The following is a 13,105-nucleotide window of genomic DNA, read 5'->3' on the forward strand; positions in this document are numbered from 1 at the left end:
CCATCAAAATACTGTCTTGACTGTTTTTATAGCCTAATCAGCTTGTCTCCGTAGAAACATGAGAACCAGGTACACTGTTGCATTCCACTACAAGCTTCTCATGTTGCCCTGTGAACATTTATTTGCTAGAGAAAAACTTTCCATTATATTTTTTTATTTACTCGCTTCCCATTTAATCTTATTAGATCAAGCCAAGGGCCTTAGTCCAGTCATTCCCCTATGAAAATGTAAGAAAAAACATATCAAATGCACTTATATCATGCTCTTTTGTCCAGGCTTTCTTCTCTTTTCACATTGCAGTGCCTGTATTTCTTAAAAGTGAACAAGAAGAAAGGAAGTCATAGGAAAAATAGGGGCACCTGTTTACTTTAGTAATCCTATTACATACAAAAATAACTAAAAGTTGTAATATATATTCTAACAATACTGTTAAGAACAAAGTTTGTTTTACTTGGTTATTACAGCTACCTCTTTCCTTCCTCTTCCTCACTCCTTAATATTCTTCCAGTCATTAATGATATGAAGTAGGGCACATGCTTTAGAGTACCCTGCAAGTTTAACAAATTCAAAAAAATCCATTATTTCCAGGTTTACTTGTTCTGTTCTATTTAACAAATTATGTTGCTTTGTAATCCCACATTTATTCAGTCATTTCAGAGTTGCTGTTTATTTCCTGTTGATCCCCATCTCTCAGATGCAGTCTCTGGTTCATTTCCCATGTACTCCTTGTTCTTCTAGTCAGTTCTTGTGCTTTTTTCTGTCTCACAAACATTTTCGTTTGAAACTTTGGAAAATGTTTTGCCAGCAGTCTCTCTAGAGCTCTATTACCAGAAGAAGGAGAAGTAGAATTCCTTTCTGTTTGAAAGCTCACTTTTTGTTAGCCAAACTTTTGCATTTCTTCCTTAGCATGTTCTGTGTCAAAAAATGACTTTGACCCTCCATGGAAAAATATTCTGAAGATAGATGGAAACAGCAGCTTGAGTCTCACACCTGCTTCTTGACATTCCCTGATTGCTGGAGTAAATTTACCCCTCTTCTGCTTGCTTGCACAGTGAGTAATTGTTTTCCACAAGCACTCTACTGTCGCCAAGTTTAGTACTTTGTCCTTTTGCCACTCATTCTGTTGGTAAGATTGCGTCTTTATTACAGGTGTTGGCTGCTTTCTCATGGCCAGATGTGGAGTGTACATATGATGTGCCCTTAAAGTTAACAGCTCCTGCTGTGGAATATCAGTCTAGTTGCTTATTTTTGCTTTCATAAAATTAATACATTCTGTTCCTTCCAGTTTCTCTAGTGCAGCAGAAAATCTCAGGTTTTCCCTACATGCTGTCCTCTAATTCTTCCATTTTTTGAAACATCTGTTCTTGAGCAGTCTCATACTCATTCAGCCTTTTCTTCATTTTGACCTCTGATTTTTGCAGTTTTATCAGCTCATTTAAATATCTGTTTAAAGCTTCTTCCATTTTTTTCCAGCCTTTTGTTGTTTGAGTTTATGTACTCCTTCAGTATGTTGTTTATTTTAATCAGCTCTGAGCACATTTGACTTATTTTTTTTTTCCTCTAGATTACTTGAAGTCATATCTTGCACCAAAACTGGAGCTTGAATTGCTTTTTGCTGAATATCTGCAGGATTCTTCCCAGCCAGTGTTTTCTCCTCAGCTTTTGTGATTGATTTTCTTTCAGGTTTTCTGAATTTCTTTTTTGCTGGTGTTCAGGCAATGTACTCAATAGCCAGTAACTGAAGTTTACCCAAAAAGACAAATTCACTGACTGTCTTTTCTGAGTTTATGTTTTCACACTGGGAAAGTGTAATTAAGCTATTACTTATTGTACAGCCATTGTGGAAGTCTTAACCTGGCTCCTTTTGAGCCTGTAGCCACAGCCCAGATAACATTTCTAACGTGGAAACTGGTTTTGTTTCGATTGTAGCAGTCACATTGGATTGGATATTGTCAGAATACAGTTTAGACCATGTTAACAGTTTGATGTGTTGTCTCTAATTAAATATAAAAAAGTTGCCTACTTAATTTTGCTAAACAAAACAGTTTCACTTGCCATGTAAGAGATTCACCCCTCCAGTCATACACTATTGTAAGAGATCTGGGTACTGTTGCTGATTATTTCCTTATCATTTGACCATATTGTCTCCACAGTAGTTGGGAAAGTCTTATATGGCCCATCTAGTTTCCAAAGACATCTCCACTAGATCTAGAAAAGTCTTAATTCCCCTTTACTTGTATCTTATCAGACCTTTTATTGAATTTAACACACATTTTGGCTTGTACTTATCAAAACATGTCACACAACTTGAAAGAGCTTAGAGATACATAACTAAAAAGATTAGTGGCCTCAAAAAATCGTAGTTATCAGGAGAGACTGTCAGTTCTTTTTCTTTACTCAGTGTCTTACAGACTCCTCTGTGGAGATCTATGTCTAGCCTTTCATGCCATGGAAGATCCAACCCTATTTGATGTGCTTTTCCTTCACAGAACTAATGATTCATGAAATACTTTGTTAAAGGAACAAAACCTTGACCAGCAGGTAAATAGGAAATGTTGGTGTGCTAAGATTCTCACCTCTGGAACATACTTTCAGTACATGTCAAGCAGAATAGCACCCTTGCCACCTTCAGGGGGAACCTAGATAATTGGATGTGCAGCCTTCATATTCTTCTGGTCAATCTTGTCTTGCCGACCTTGAGGCTAGAGGGAAATTTACAGTAGTGTTTTTTGGCTAGTCTTTAAATGGTCTGCAGGCCTATTGTCTAGTACTTTATTTTGTACTTAACTATGAACCTAAGCATTAATTTGCAAAGGACCCTTTCCTAGTCCTCCATAGGGCATGGTGAACCCAAGAACAAGTCCATTTTTTATGTCCAGGGTAATGACTGAATATGCCTTGAAGCAAACTGTCCAACTACATGTTTTTTTCTGCTAACCTAAAAATAGGGGGAAGTGAATAATGCATTCCCTGGACATTCACAGGCAGCCAAAATATTTGTACAGAAATAAGGAAAGTAGAAGGTCCAGTCAGCTATTTCTCTTGCCTTAAAAATGAGAGACAAGCTGTGTCTTAACAGACTATAGCCAGATGGCTAGCGCAGTGTACACATTTCTGTTGCTTATCCCAGGGAAAGGAGTTGGAAGTGCTGTTAAGTTAAGTAGCATGAGGAGTTGGCATTACTTAAGGGAATAAAAACTCAAGACATCATGGAAACAGCCACTTGGGCATCTCTGCAAATCTTTTCAAAGCATTACAGGTTGGGCATTGCTTCTCAGGCTTGAGCAGGGTTTATTACTGCAGTGTTACAGGGCATGTTACAGTTCAGCCATCCCTTTTGGTCCACCTCCATTTCAAGCTGAAGCACTGTGAGTAGTTTTAGTAGTCAGTAATATTGATACAGTGGTCGAGATGAAGACTGCAGTAGAGTTATCCATTACATTCGAGTGACGTCTCCAGGTGCATTTGCAGTTACCTCCTACTGCGCCTCTGGGCATCAAATAATGCTTGTTCATATTTGCATTAATAATTCCAAAACCATGCTAGATACAAGGTATCAGAATGTTTTATCTTGAAGCATACATGATGGCAAACACAATTGTATTGATATTTGACCTATGTCAATGACTATTTGTTAGAACTGTAAGGTGATAACTTCATTTTTTAAAGGCTGAAGCCACGCCCACTGGGAGTTAAAGGTACACATCAAAAGAGCTGTTCTGGAGGGAATGAGTTTGTAACATAATAGTAGATTTTTGGGTAGATCACTTTTGAGTACAGTCTCCCTCCAGCCATCCTGTCTTTTTTTTCATATCCTAATCCTTGGGCATCCCCTGTCAGCAGGGAGAGGATACCTCTGCCCCTAATTATCCCATCCTCTTCCCCGTTTTTTAAAGGCCTTGGGCTTTTTGATCTCTGAAGAAGAATTGGAGAGCCCTGTGTGTTTCTAATCCCTCTTGAATAGGGGAGGGTATTCATTTTATCCTTTACTCTGATTTCCCTTAGCCTTTCTTACAGCTTTTAAGGGTCTTAATTGGTACACTGGATAAGAAAGCACTATTGTGGTATAGGAGAGAGCATCCGATTATGCCAAGGAGGAAAGGTTCTGAGCTCTAGAGGTTGGCCCAGGTGACTGGGGGACTGTGCAACCCAAATCCCAGTAGTCAAGACTATAGCAACAGTGATCTTGAACATCGATGTTGTGTTTTGGTTGGTATGCAGCTGTACTATCTTCACTGTGTTATGTAATGAGGCATGGAATTCTTTGTAGTAAAATGTGGCCCTGATGCTAATTGAAATCCTGTCATTATGGGGGCCCTTATTTTTTTCATTTTTAGCGCAACCAATTGCAGGATGCTAACCCCCTGAGTGAAAGAAAGGTAATAGTACTTAATAGAAGGCCAATGTTTGATGAACAGCATGTTTCTTTTTTCTCTTTTATGTGATAAGAGCACAGAACACTAGCATTAGTAATGAACTCCAGAGGTTTTTATCTTATTTTCTTATTTGTTGTAATCCCTGCCAGATGTGTATTTTCTTCCCATGCAAAGTCTATGTAAGAAAGGATGGAGATCTATTTATGGATATGAGATCTGATTTGGCTTTTTTTTTTCTTTTTTGCATGTTCAGGTGGATGACCCTCCCGATGTGCTTGACGCTGCTGTTGTTGAAGCTGCCTTGTCCTTATGTGAGGAAAGTGATGACTCTCATTCCCTGACTGGTCCATGGGAGACTCACCTGAAGGAGGAAGTAAAGCAGGAAGCAATAGAACAGTGCCTCCTGGCAATGAAGGAAGAAAAAGAAGAAAGTGAAGAACATGTGACAGAATGTATAATTAAAAGTTGTGAAACTGTTGAGCAAGTGGAAGAGCAGTGTGAATTAGAAAAAAGACATATAAAGCAGGAATCTCCTGGATTGGAGCAAGTGAAGGATGTCCAGGAAGAAACTGCAGAACCAGTAGTCACAGACCTTGAAGAGAAAGAGGATTTTTCAGCTGAAGAAACAGAAGCTGCAGTAAAGGTCGAGGAGGAAACCACCACAAGCAGATTAACTACAGAGGCAAGTACTAAATGCAGAAAAATATTGTGTACTGTATGGTTTTAGTCTTTTATCCTCAAAATGTAGATGAATGTGACACAAATATATGAGCTACCATTTTAGTGAGGAAGCTAAACTAGGTTTTAAGAGACTGACACCTTTTATTTGGGTAGGCTGTGCACATAGTGGATGTTGAAGTAATCTGACCTGCCTACAGATATGTACTGTTTGCAGTGAACTAAGTGCAGTTACTTGCTGTTTACACATATTTACTCAGTTCTGTAGCGTGCACTGGCCAAAACAAAAGGAAGGTATTTGAGTAGAGCCTGGGTTGACACATGGTCAATTTGTACATTTGTCAGTGTTGTAGTCTGTGATTACAGTGTAAGTTAAACAAACATATGGTAAAGACAGATGTAGAAAGCAGTAACATGTATTTCTTTACCCTCTCTTTTTTTCTGTATACCTGTTACATTTCGTAGTGGGAGCCATGAGTATACTTTTTTTGTGCGATGTATTGTATGCTGTATTAGAGTTGTGTGGACTGGCAGTTGAAAGGATGCTGGGCAGTGGCTGCTGCCTGTACCTACCCAGTCTAAAAGTTGAAGTGTATGAATGAGGTTCATAATGAGCTATTGTGGCAGGTACATAACTTTCAGTTCTCAGCCCTGGCTTAAGAGGGTTTATGGGTTCACAGTGTGGTAGTGCTTATTGACAATTTTCATGTTGCGTTTGGCCAGCTGACATAGTAGTTAAGGGCTTTGCTTCCCATGCACAAGGTACAAGGTTCGATCCTAACCTCTGGCCATTTCCTGTTTGGAGTTTGCATGTTATCACTGCATCTCTGTGAGTTCCTCCCACCTCTGCAAAACATGCTGAGTTTTTCCATCTCAGACTCACCAATGAATGGAGCTGTGGGCAGCAGCGCAGACTCTGCATGGTGCTCTATAAGGGGAAAAGTTGCATAGACCAACCACTTTAGACATCTGTTGTGGTACACAGTATCCTCAATGTAGGAGAACACAGATCACAGACTGAGCGCCATGGCAGGTCTAGCCATTCGATGGTGTAAAGTATGGCTCTAAGTGATTCGGTCATGTTGACTAAAGGACATGGGTAATTACTGATGATGCGCGAGTTGAGGATCTGGCCTACTCCAACTTACGTCAGGTAACCATGCTAATTGTGGGAGGGGTGTATGTGCCTTCTGTTGTACAGTGTGTGCCCGCCATAAAGCCCAGCACCCCTGGGTTAGTAAGCTGCTGGCCGGCCAATGTTCAGTTGTGGGATATCTCTGTTGAGCAAAAGCTGGATGTAAAACCAGTCAACCTGCCAGACATGACCTAAGAATTGCTACAGTCGGTGTGGGTTCACTGACAGGATGGAGCTTTGGAAGTGGATGACATGATAGTACAGAGGAGGCTGGACATCCTGTGTATCCAAGAGACAAGATGGAAGGAAATGCAGCAAAGCCACTTGCCTTGGAATCCAGAGTCAACTACTCAGGAGGGAGGGCAGGCTAGAAACGATGTTGGAATTGTGTTGAGAGAGAGAGGCTTAAGAAGGCAGTAAGAGATATCATCAGAATTAGTGACAGATTCATGGCAATCTTATTCCAGTCTAATGATAGGGCAGTAGTCGTAATCTCAGCCTACACCCTACAGCAGGGTTGTGATAGTGAGGAAAAGAGTGCATTCATACAGCAGTTGCAAGACCTACAAAGTAAAGCAGGAGTGTTGATAATGGGTGACTTCAAAGCACGTATCGGGAAAGGCAGAACAGGATATGAAGACTGCTTGCAACAGGAATAAAGGAGGAGTCACCATTCTTGACTTTTGTCTGGCAAATTGCTTGAAAGTAGCCAACACATAGTTCAGAAAGATAGAGACAGTCATAAGATCACATAAACGTGTGGCCAGCATGCAACTCGGGTAGACTTCCTAATAGTAAGGAAAGGGCACTGGAGTAGAATCGGTGATTGCCAAGTCATTCCCAGTGAAACAGTTGGCACACAGCATAAACCACTGGTTGACGCAATAAGCTGAAGCAGTGGTCAGAGAAAGCTCTAAGGTCAACAGAAACCAGGCTGAAAACCCGGAAGTTGACTGGAAAGAAAGCAAAACAGTTCAAGGAATTACTCAGGGCTGTAGCACTCCAAGAAGAGGAGGAAATGGTTGGAATTGAAGAAGAATAGCAGCACGTCAAAATAGCATGTGTGAGGACTACAGAACAGGTATGTGGCTGAGCCAGGTATGGAAATAGGGTGCATAAGGAAAGCTGGTGGTGGAATGCAGAAGTCCAGGAAGTCATCAAAAGAAAGGAATGGAGGAAAAATTGGGAGATAGAAAAGACAGACCTGGCTAGGAAGGAATACTAGTTGACTAACAAAGAAGCTAAGAAAGGAGTTGCATTGAAAAGTGACTCAGTAGGTGGCACAAAGAAACTGTATCAGGTTAAAAGGCAAATACAGAAAGATTAAGAATATAGTCAGACATTCTTCATAAGGGATGCCAGCAACACCCTGCTCACCAGTCCACAGGACATCAAAGGCAGATGGAAGGAGTACTTCTAGCAGCTTCTAAATGAAGAAAATCCCACAAAAGCTGTACTGTCCTAGACACAGCCTATGATTATTAGAGGAGGCCACCACAGAAGTAAGAACAGCACTAAGGAAAATTTAAGTCAGGGAAAGCAGCAGACTCAGATGAGATCACAGCAGGTATGATAAAGATACTGGATGAGATAGGGACAAATGTCTCCTGAGGGTATTCATAGCATTGTGGAGAGAAAGGCATATCCCAGATGACTGGAGAGTAAGCATACCCACGCCAGTCTACATGAACAAAGGATACATCCACAATTGTGGGCAGTACAGAGGTGTCAGACTCCTGTGACATTACATGAAAGTTATGGAGAGGATGATTGATAAATCGATACTTAGAAAGTAGGATGGGAGACTAGCAGTTCTGATTTAGATCAGGATGCAGCACAACTGACCCAGTGTTTGCATTGAGACAGATAGTTGAGAAAACGCTAAAGATGAGGAAAGATTCCAACTGGGCATTCGTAGACTTGGAGAAAGCATACAACAACCTCCCAAGGAAGCTGATTTGGGCAGTATTGCAGTGGTTTGAAGTCCCAGAAACATTGGTAAGACTGACTGACACTTAACTCCTTGCACCACAGGAGACGTTGGTAGAATTAGTGCAGACCATTTACAAAGACCCAGTGACCCAAGTACAAACAGTGTTCTGCCTCATAGAAGGGTTCCCATTGGGAGTGGGTGTCCTTCAGGGTTCATCTCTGAGCTCACTGCTGTTCATACTGGTGATGGGCTACCTTAGCAAACAGGATGGAGGATGAAGATCAACAAAATTGCTGTATGCAGACGATGTGGCATTACAGGCAGACTCTGAGCAAGAAATCCAGCAAAGGATTGGGGAATAGAATGCAAAACTGAAGGCACATGGGATGAAACTAAGTATAGATAAGACAGTTGTAATTGCAGCAAGTTGGGAAAATCAGAAGATGCTGAGAATTGAGATAGAGGGTAAGATAGTGGATCAGGTTAATAGCTTCAGTAATCTTAGAGTGGGTGGTTGAGGAGAAGGGATGTCTGAATGAAAATGTCAAAGCTGGAATCAGAGGGGCTGCAGCCAACTGGCAGAGTGTCAGGTGTAGTGTATGACAGAAGAATGCCAAAGAAACTGAAAGGTAGGGTGTACAAAACAGTGATGAGACCAGTACTACTGTATGGTACAGAAACTTGGACAGTAAAGGTAGAGCAGATGAAGCTAGAGTTGATGGGAATAAAGTGCCTGAGACAGGTGGTAGAATGCACACTGAGGGACAGAGAAAGAAATGAGGAAGTAAGAGCCAAAGTAGCTCCAATTGCAGATAAGATCAAAGAAAGCAGATTATGGTGGTTTGGGGACATGTGTAGAAAAGCAGAAGACAATCTGGTGAAGATGATTTGGGGCAGACATGAAGAAGGTAAGAGGAAATGAGGGCATCCAGCAAAGAGATGTATGGATTGTGTGAGAGAAGATCTCAAACAGTCAGGCATGAGTGTTGAATAAGGAAGGAATATAGCATTGAATCGAGAGAGATGGCGACACTTAATGCGACACTCTGACCCCATGTTGAACAAATGGGAAAAAGGGAGTTGATGATGAAGATGATGATTATTTGGCCAAACTGAGCATCAGAATTATCCACTGGTATCCGAAGAGCCTTTAGTAGCAGCAATGCTATCCCTTCCCACTAGATGATACTGTATATCCCAGCCTTCAAGGGATTTTTTTTGGTAGTTTGAGCAGGTAGATTTAAGTCTGGAGAGCCAAGATGAACTAATCCCAAAGAGGGCTGACTGACCACAGATTAATTGAAATTCTCTTAGGAAGGTTGCACTCTTCGTGCTCCCAAAACTGAGCAGAACCTGGTGTAAGACTTTGCTAAGCAAGTAGATCAGTGTAAGGAAAATGTCTTACTACTGGTGCTGAAAGCCTTTAGTTCAGAGCTGAAGCCATGAATACTGAGGATAATCACATACTGCACTACAGTAATGTGGCTGTGCAGTCTGATGTTAATGGTTTGAGACCTGCCTGCATGGCTGGGATTCCATCTGTTGCTAGTCTTTATTCTCTGTGGTCAGAAAGTGCTTGTAATTCCCTGTGATCAGAAAGTGCTTGTAGACTGTCTCAGCAGGTCCACTGTCAACAGCTGTGAGTGGAGGTGGAATTTACAAGTGCTCACAGTGATTTGTCATAGATGAGCTCTTCCCCAGTAGAGCCCCCCCCCCCCCAGGTAAGAATCACCAGCTTCTGAACTTCTCCATTGCGTGTCACTGTGGGCGTTCCAGAGGGCTCAATCCTAGGTCCTCTCTTTTCAGTATCTTTACTAATAAACTCCACACTGCTACCCAACTTGCCTTTATTGTACAATATGCAGATGACTCTATACTCATCCATGCTGCACCCACCCTTCCTCAACTCCAAGAAATAACCCAGCAGTCTGTCTCATCAGTAGAATCTTGGCTCTCTAACTCACAACTAATTCTTAATCCTAATAGAACTAAATTAATACTCTTTTCAGGTAGCAAAACCATAGGCTGCTTATCCTCATTTCTTATCTATTCTTCCAGAAGTACCAGAATAAATACTGCATATCAAGCAAAATTCTCAGTGTCACAATTGATAGTAGCATGAAATTTGATACACCTTTCTCTAATCATTAAAAAGGTGCACATACAATTAGATTATCTTTATAGAATCAAATCTTAACTCACCAACTGCACTATACAGTCCATTGCCAGGACCTGCCTGCTCTCTACCCTACTATATGTTTCTCCTATATTTACCAACCTGAAGAAAATAGAACTAGCAAAACTAGAAGCATGCTGCAACAAGATAGCCAGATTTGAATAAACTCCCCATTCAGATCCCACCATTGTGCTTCTTTGTGACAACTTATCTGGCTAGAAGTTACAGCTGCCCACAAGGTGATATACCAACCTAAGTGCCCTGCAGTTCAAAATATACTACAACCCTAGTCAAATAAAAGACTCCTCAGATCTTCTGACAAATTTCTATTATAAGTTACAAAATCTGATAACAGCTCAGGGGATTCTTTCTACTCCAACCGCATCTCCAAAACTTAGAACTCTGTCTCTCAACACATACTGTTTCTGACCCATCACAGTTCAGAAAACTTAAGTCTCACCAAACTGATTCATGGCTTTGCTAATGCTTATCTCCTGTGTCAATACCATTCTTCCTGCACTGTAGCCTTAACACCAACATCCCCCCGACAAAGATTTCAGACTTTTTGTGTAATTTCATTGTCTTGTTCTTCTCTGTCATAGCTGTTAAACTGTTCTCACTCCTCTCCTTTATACCTCACCTTAACTATTTCTCATCTACATGTCTCCTTAACACCCTACTACTCTTAACTCACAGTACCTTACTTTCATTTTCCTCGGACCCATTTACTCCTTGCATTATGTACTCTCACAACCTGTCTGTGGTAGTATTTCCTTCCCATCCTTGCCCTGTCTCTCTGCTTCCTTCACTTACCCTCCTTGTATCTTCCTCCTCATCTCTCTGCTTTATGTTCCATGCAAAAACTCATCTTTATATACTATTAATTTTATTTCTACCACGATCATGGAATTTTAACATATGTAACTCTTAACAAGTTTGTATTATCCATTGTATGTAAATGTCTGTCTGTTGATATTTATTTTTAACTACGTTTTTGTATGTAACTTGTTTCCCTTGGGACTTGTAACCACTTTATTTTTTGTATATAATGTGTTATTTACTTTGCCTTGGAGCTGTTCTCTCCGGGCCTCAGCTGAAAAGGGTCTTCTGCCTAGTCGGACCTTCCCAGTAAACAAATGTCAAATAAAATAAATAAATGTAGTACTAGTATTATTCTTCCCTTTTTCATTACAGTTTTATTACCCTCTCCACTGTGACTGCTTTCCCACACCTGTTGGTCCCTTGGAATAGGAGCCTTGCTAAAGCTCAGGATCGTGAACCACAGCTTTCAAAAAGAAGAGACTGCAGAGTATGTTTTAATACTTTTCTGTATAAATACCTGACTTGAATCTTTTAGAAACCCTTCAATCCATTTAAGATCAGTGGTGTGCACACACTACCAGGAGTGTTGTATATCTAGATACCCCCTTCCCCCCCGTCTCTTAAATGCTCTTCTTTCTCCCATGGTGGTTTAACGCTTTGCAGTATAAGTAAATGCTGCTGTACCTCAGAACTGTATAAAAGCATAAGCAGTGTTCAGACTTCTTTTATTCTTGAATTGCACTGACCTGTGGCAGAGTGGTTGGAACCTGATAGTTTTTGCTGACTAATTGGTACCCTGGTCTGCCTCATGGTTCAACCCACTACTCTCTGGTTCACTCGGCTCCCCTACCGTACCCCCAATTCCCACTCACCCCCAGATACTCTAAACTTATACTCCATCCATACTAAACACCCTGCTTCTACGCCCAACTTCCCCCCAAACCCTCCTATTAAGACTCACTTCCTCTTTACTTAGAACACCTCCAAAGGGTAGGTCAAGCCCATACTCCCCAATGACTACAATTAACTCTCCCACCTTGCCATTTAAAGTACCCCAAAGCCTTCAGTTACACATCTACCACATCCCCCAATTTGTATTTTATGTTAGTCTCCCTAATCTTCTAAGGTGTCTCTCCTTTCTGCCTGTAGCCAATCATACGACATGTTGTTACTTCTCTTCACCACTACTCTGCTTCTTCTTCTCCCTATCTCTACCTGTTACCATTCCACCCTTACAAACACCCTCACAAACATAAACCACGCACCTACACTTACCTACCCACAAACTAATCACACTACTACTTGCACATTCCCAATTTCCCTCTCACTATTTAAGCACAATGACACTACCCAATACAAAATAAAGTTACTTAAACTACCCTCACTCCCTTCCAAAATTAAACCAAAATATCACTTTCTTAACCCCCTACTGTACTCCACTTAATCTACTTACGCTAAACTTACTACTGTCATGTGATATACATCCCAACCCAGAACCAGTCTCCAGCTCCTCTCTCCCCACCTGTCCCTCACCTTCTCATGCCCCCAAGTACCCCTACACTGACTTAATCCTCCACTTCTACAAAAAAGCTATCTGTACTATCCATGAACATTCAAAGTATCCTGAACATAGTCACTTCATTTCATTCCTGGATCTCTCTCCACACCCCGGACATCCTCGCCCTCTCTTAAACCTGGCTAAAACTCACATATCTGACACTGAAATCCCCCCCCTCCCTGGCTACAATGTTATCTGCCTGGATAAACTCAAGAAAAAAGGGGGAGGTGTAGAAATTCTGTACTCTAAACAACTCTCCATCTACCCTCTACCAATCACTCCTCCTAACTTCCACCTAGCTGAAGTCCTTATCGTAAATTGTAAACTGAACAGTCACAAAAAAAAAAAAAATAGCCATTGCCTCCATCTACATTCCTCCTGAAAACAACATCCCTACTTTAGAAGTCTTTCTTTCCTGGGTCTCTCA

The 13,105-nt window shown here is 41.1% G+C and overlaps 1 protein-coding gene across 11 annotated transcripts in view; it reads left to right on the forward strand.

Moving 5' to 3' along the window:
* Positions 1–13,105, forward strand: part of BRD8 (bromodomain containing 8) — a 1,923,539-nt gene that overhangs the window by 1,222,486 nt on the left and 687,948 nt on the right. For all 11 annotated transcript variants that reach the window (XM_044069501.1, XM_044069500.1, XM_044069496.1 and 8 more), the window contains one exon: positions 4,630–5,058. In XM_044069501.1, coding sequence (XP_043925436.1) covers positions 4,630–5,058 — 429 coding nt within the window. The remainder of the gene's footprint in view (positions 1–4,629; positions 5,059–13,105) is intronic.

Source organism: Protopterus annectens, chromosome 4.part0, assembly GCF_019279795.1.
Source record: "Protopterus annectens isolate FY-2018-M chromosome 4.part0, PAN1.0, whole genome shotgun sequence".
NCBI classification, from domain to species: Eukaryota; Metazoa; Chordata; order Ceratodontiformes; family Protopteridae; genus Protopterus; species Protopterus annectens.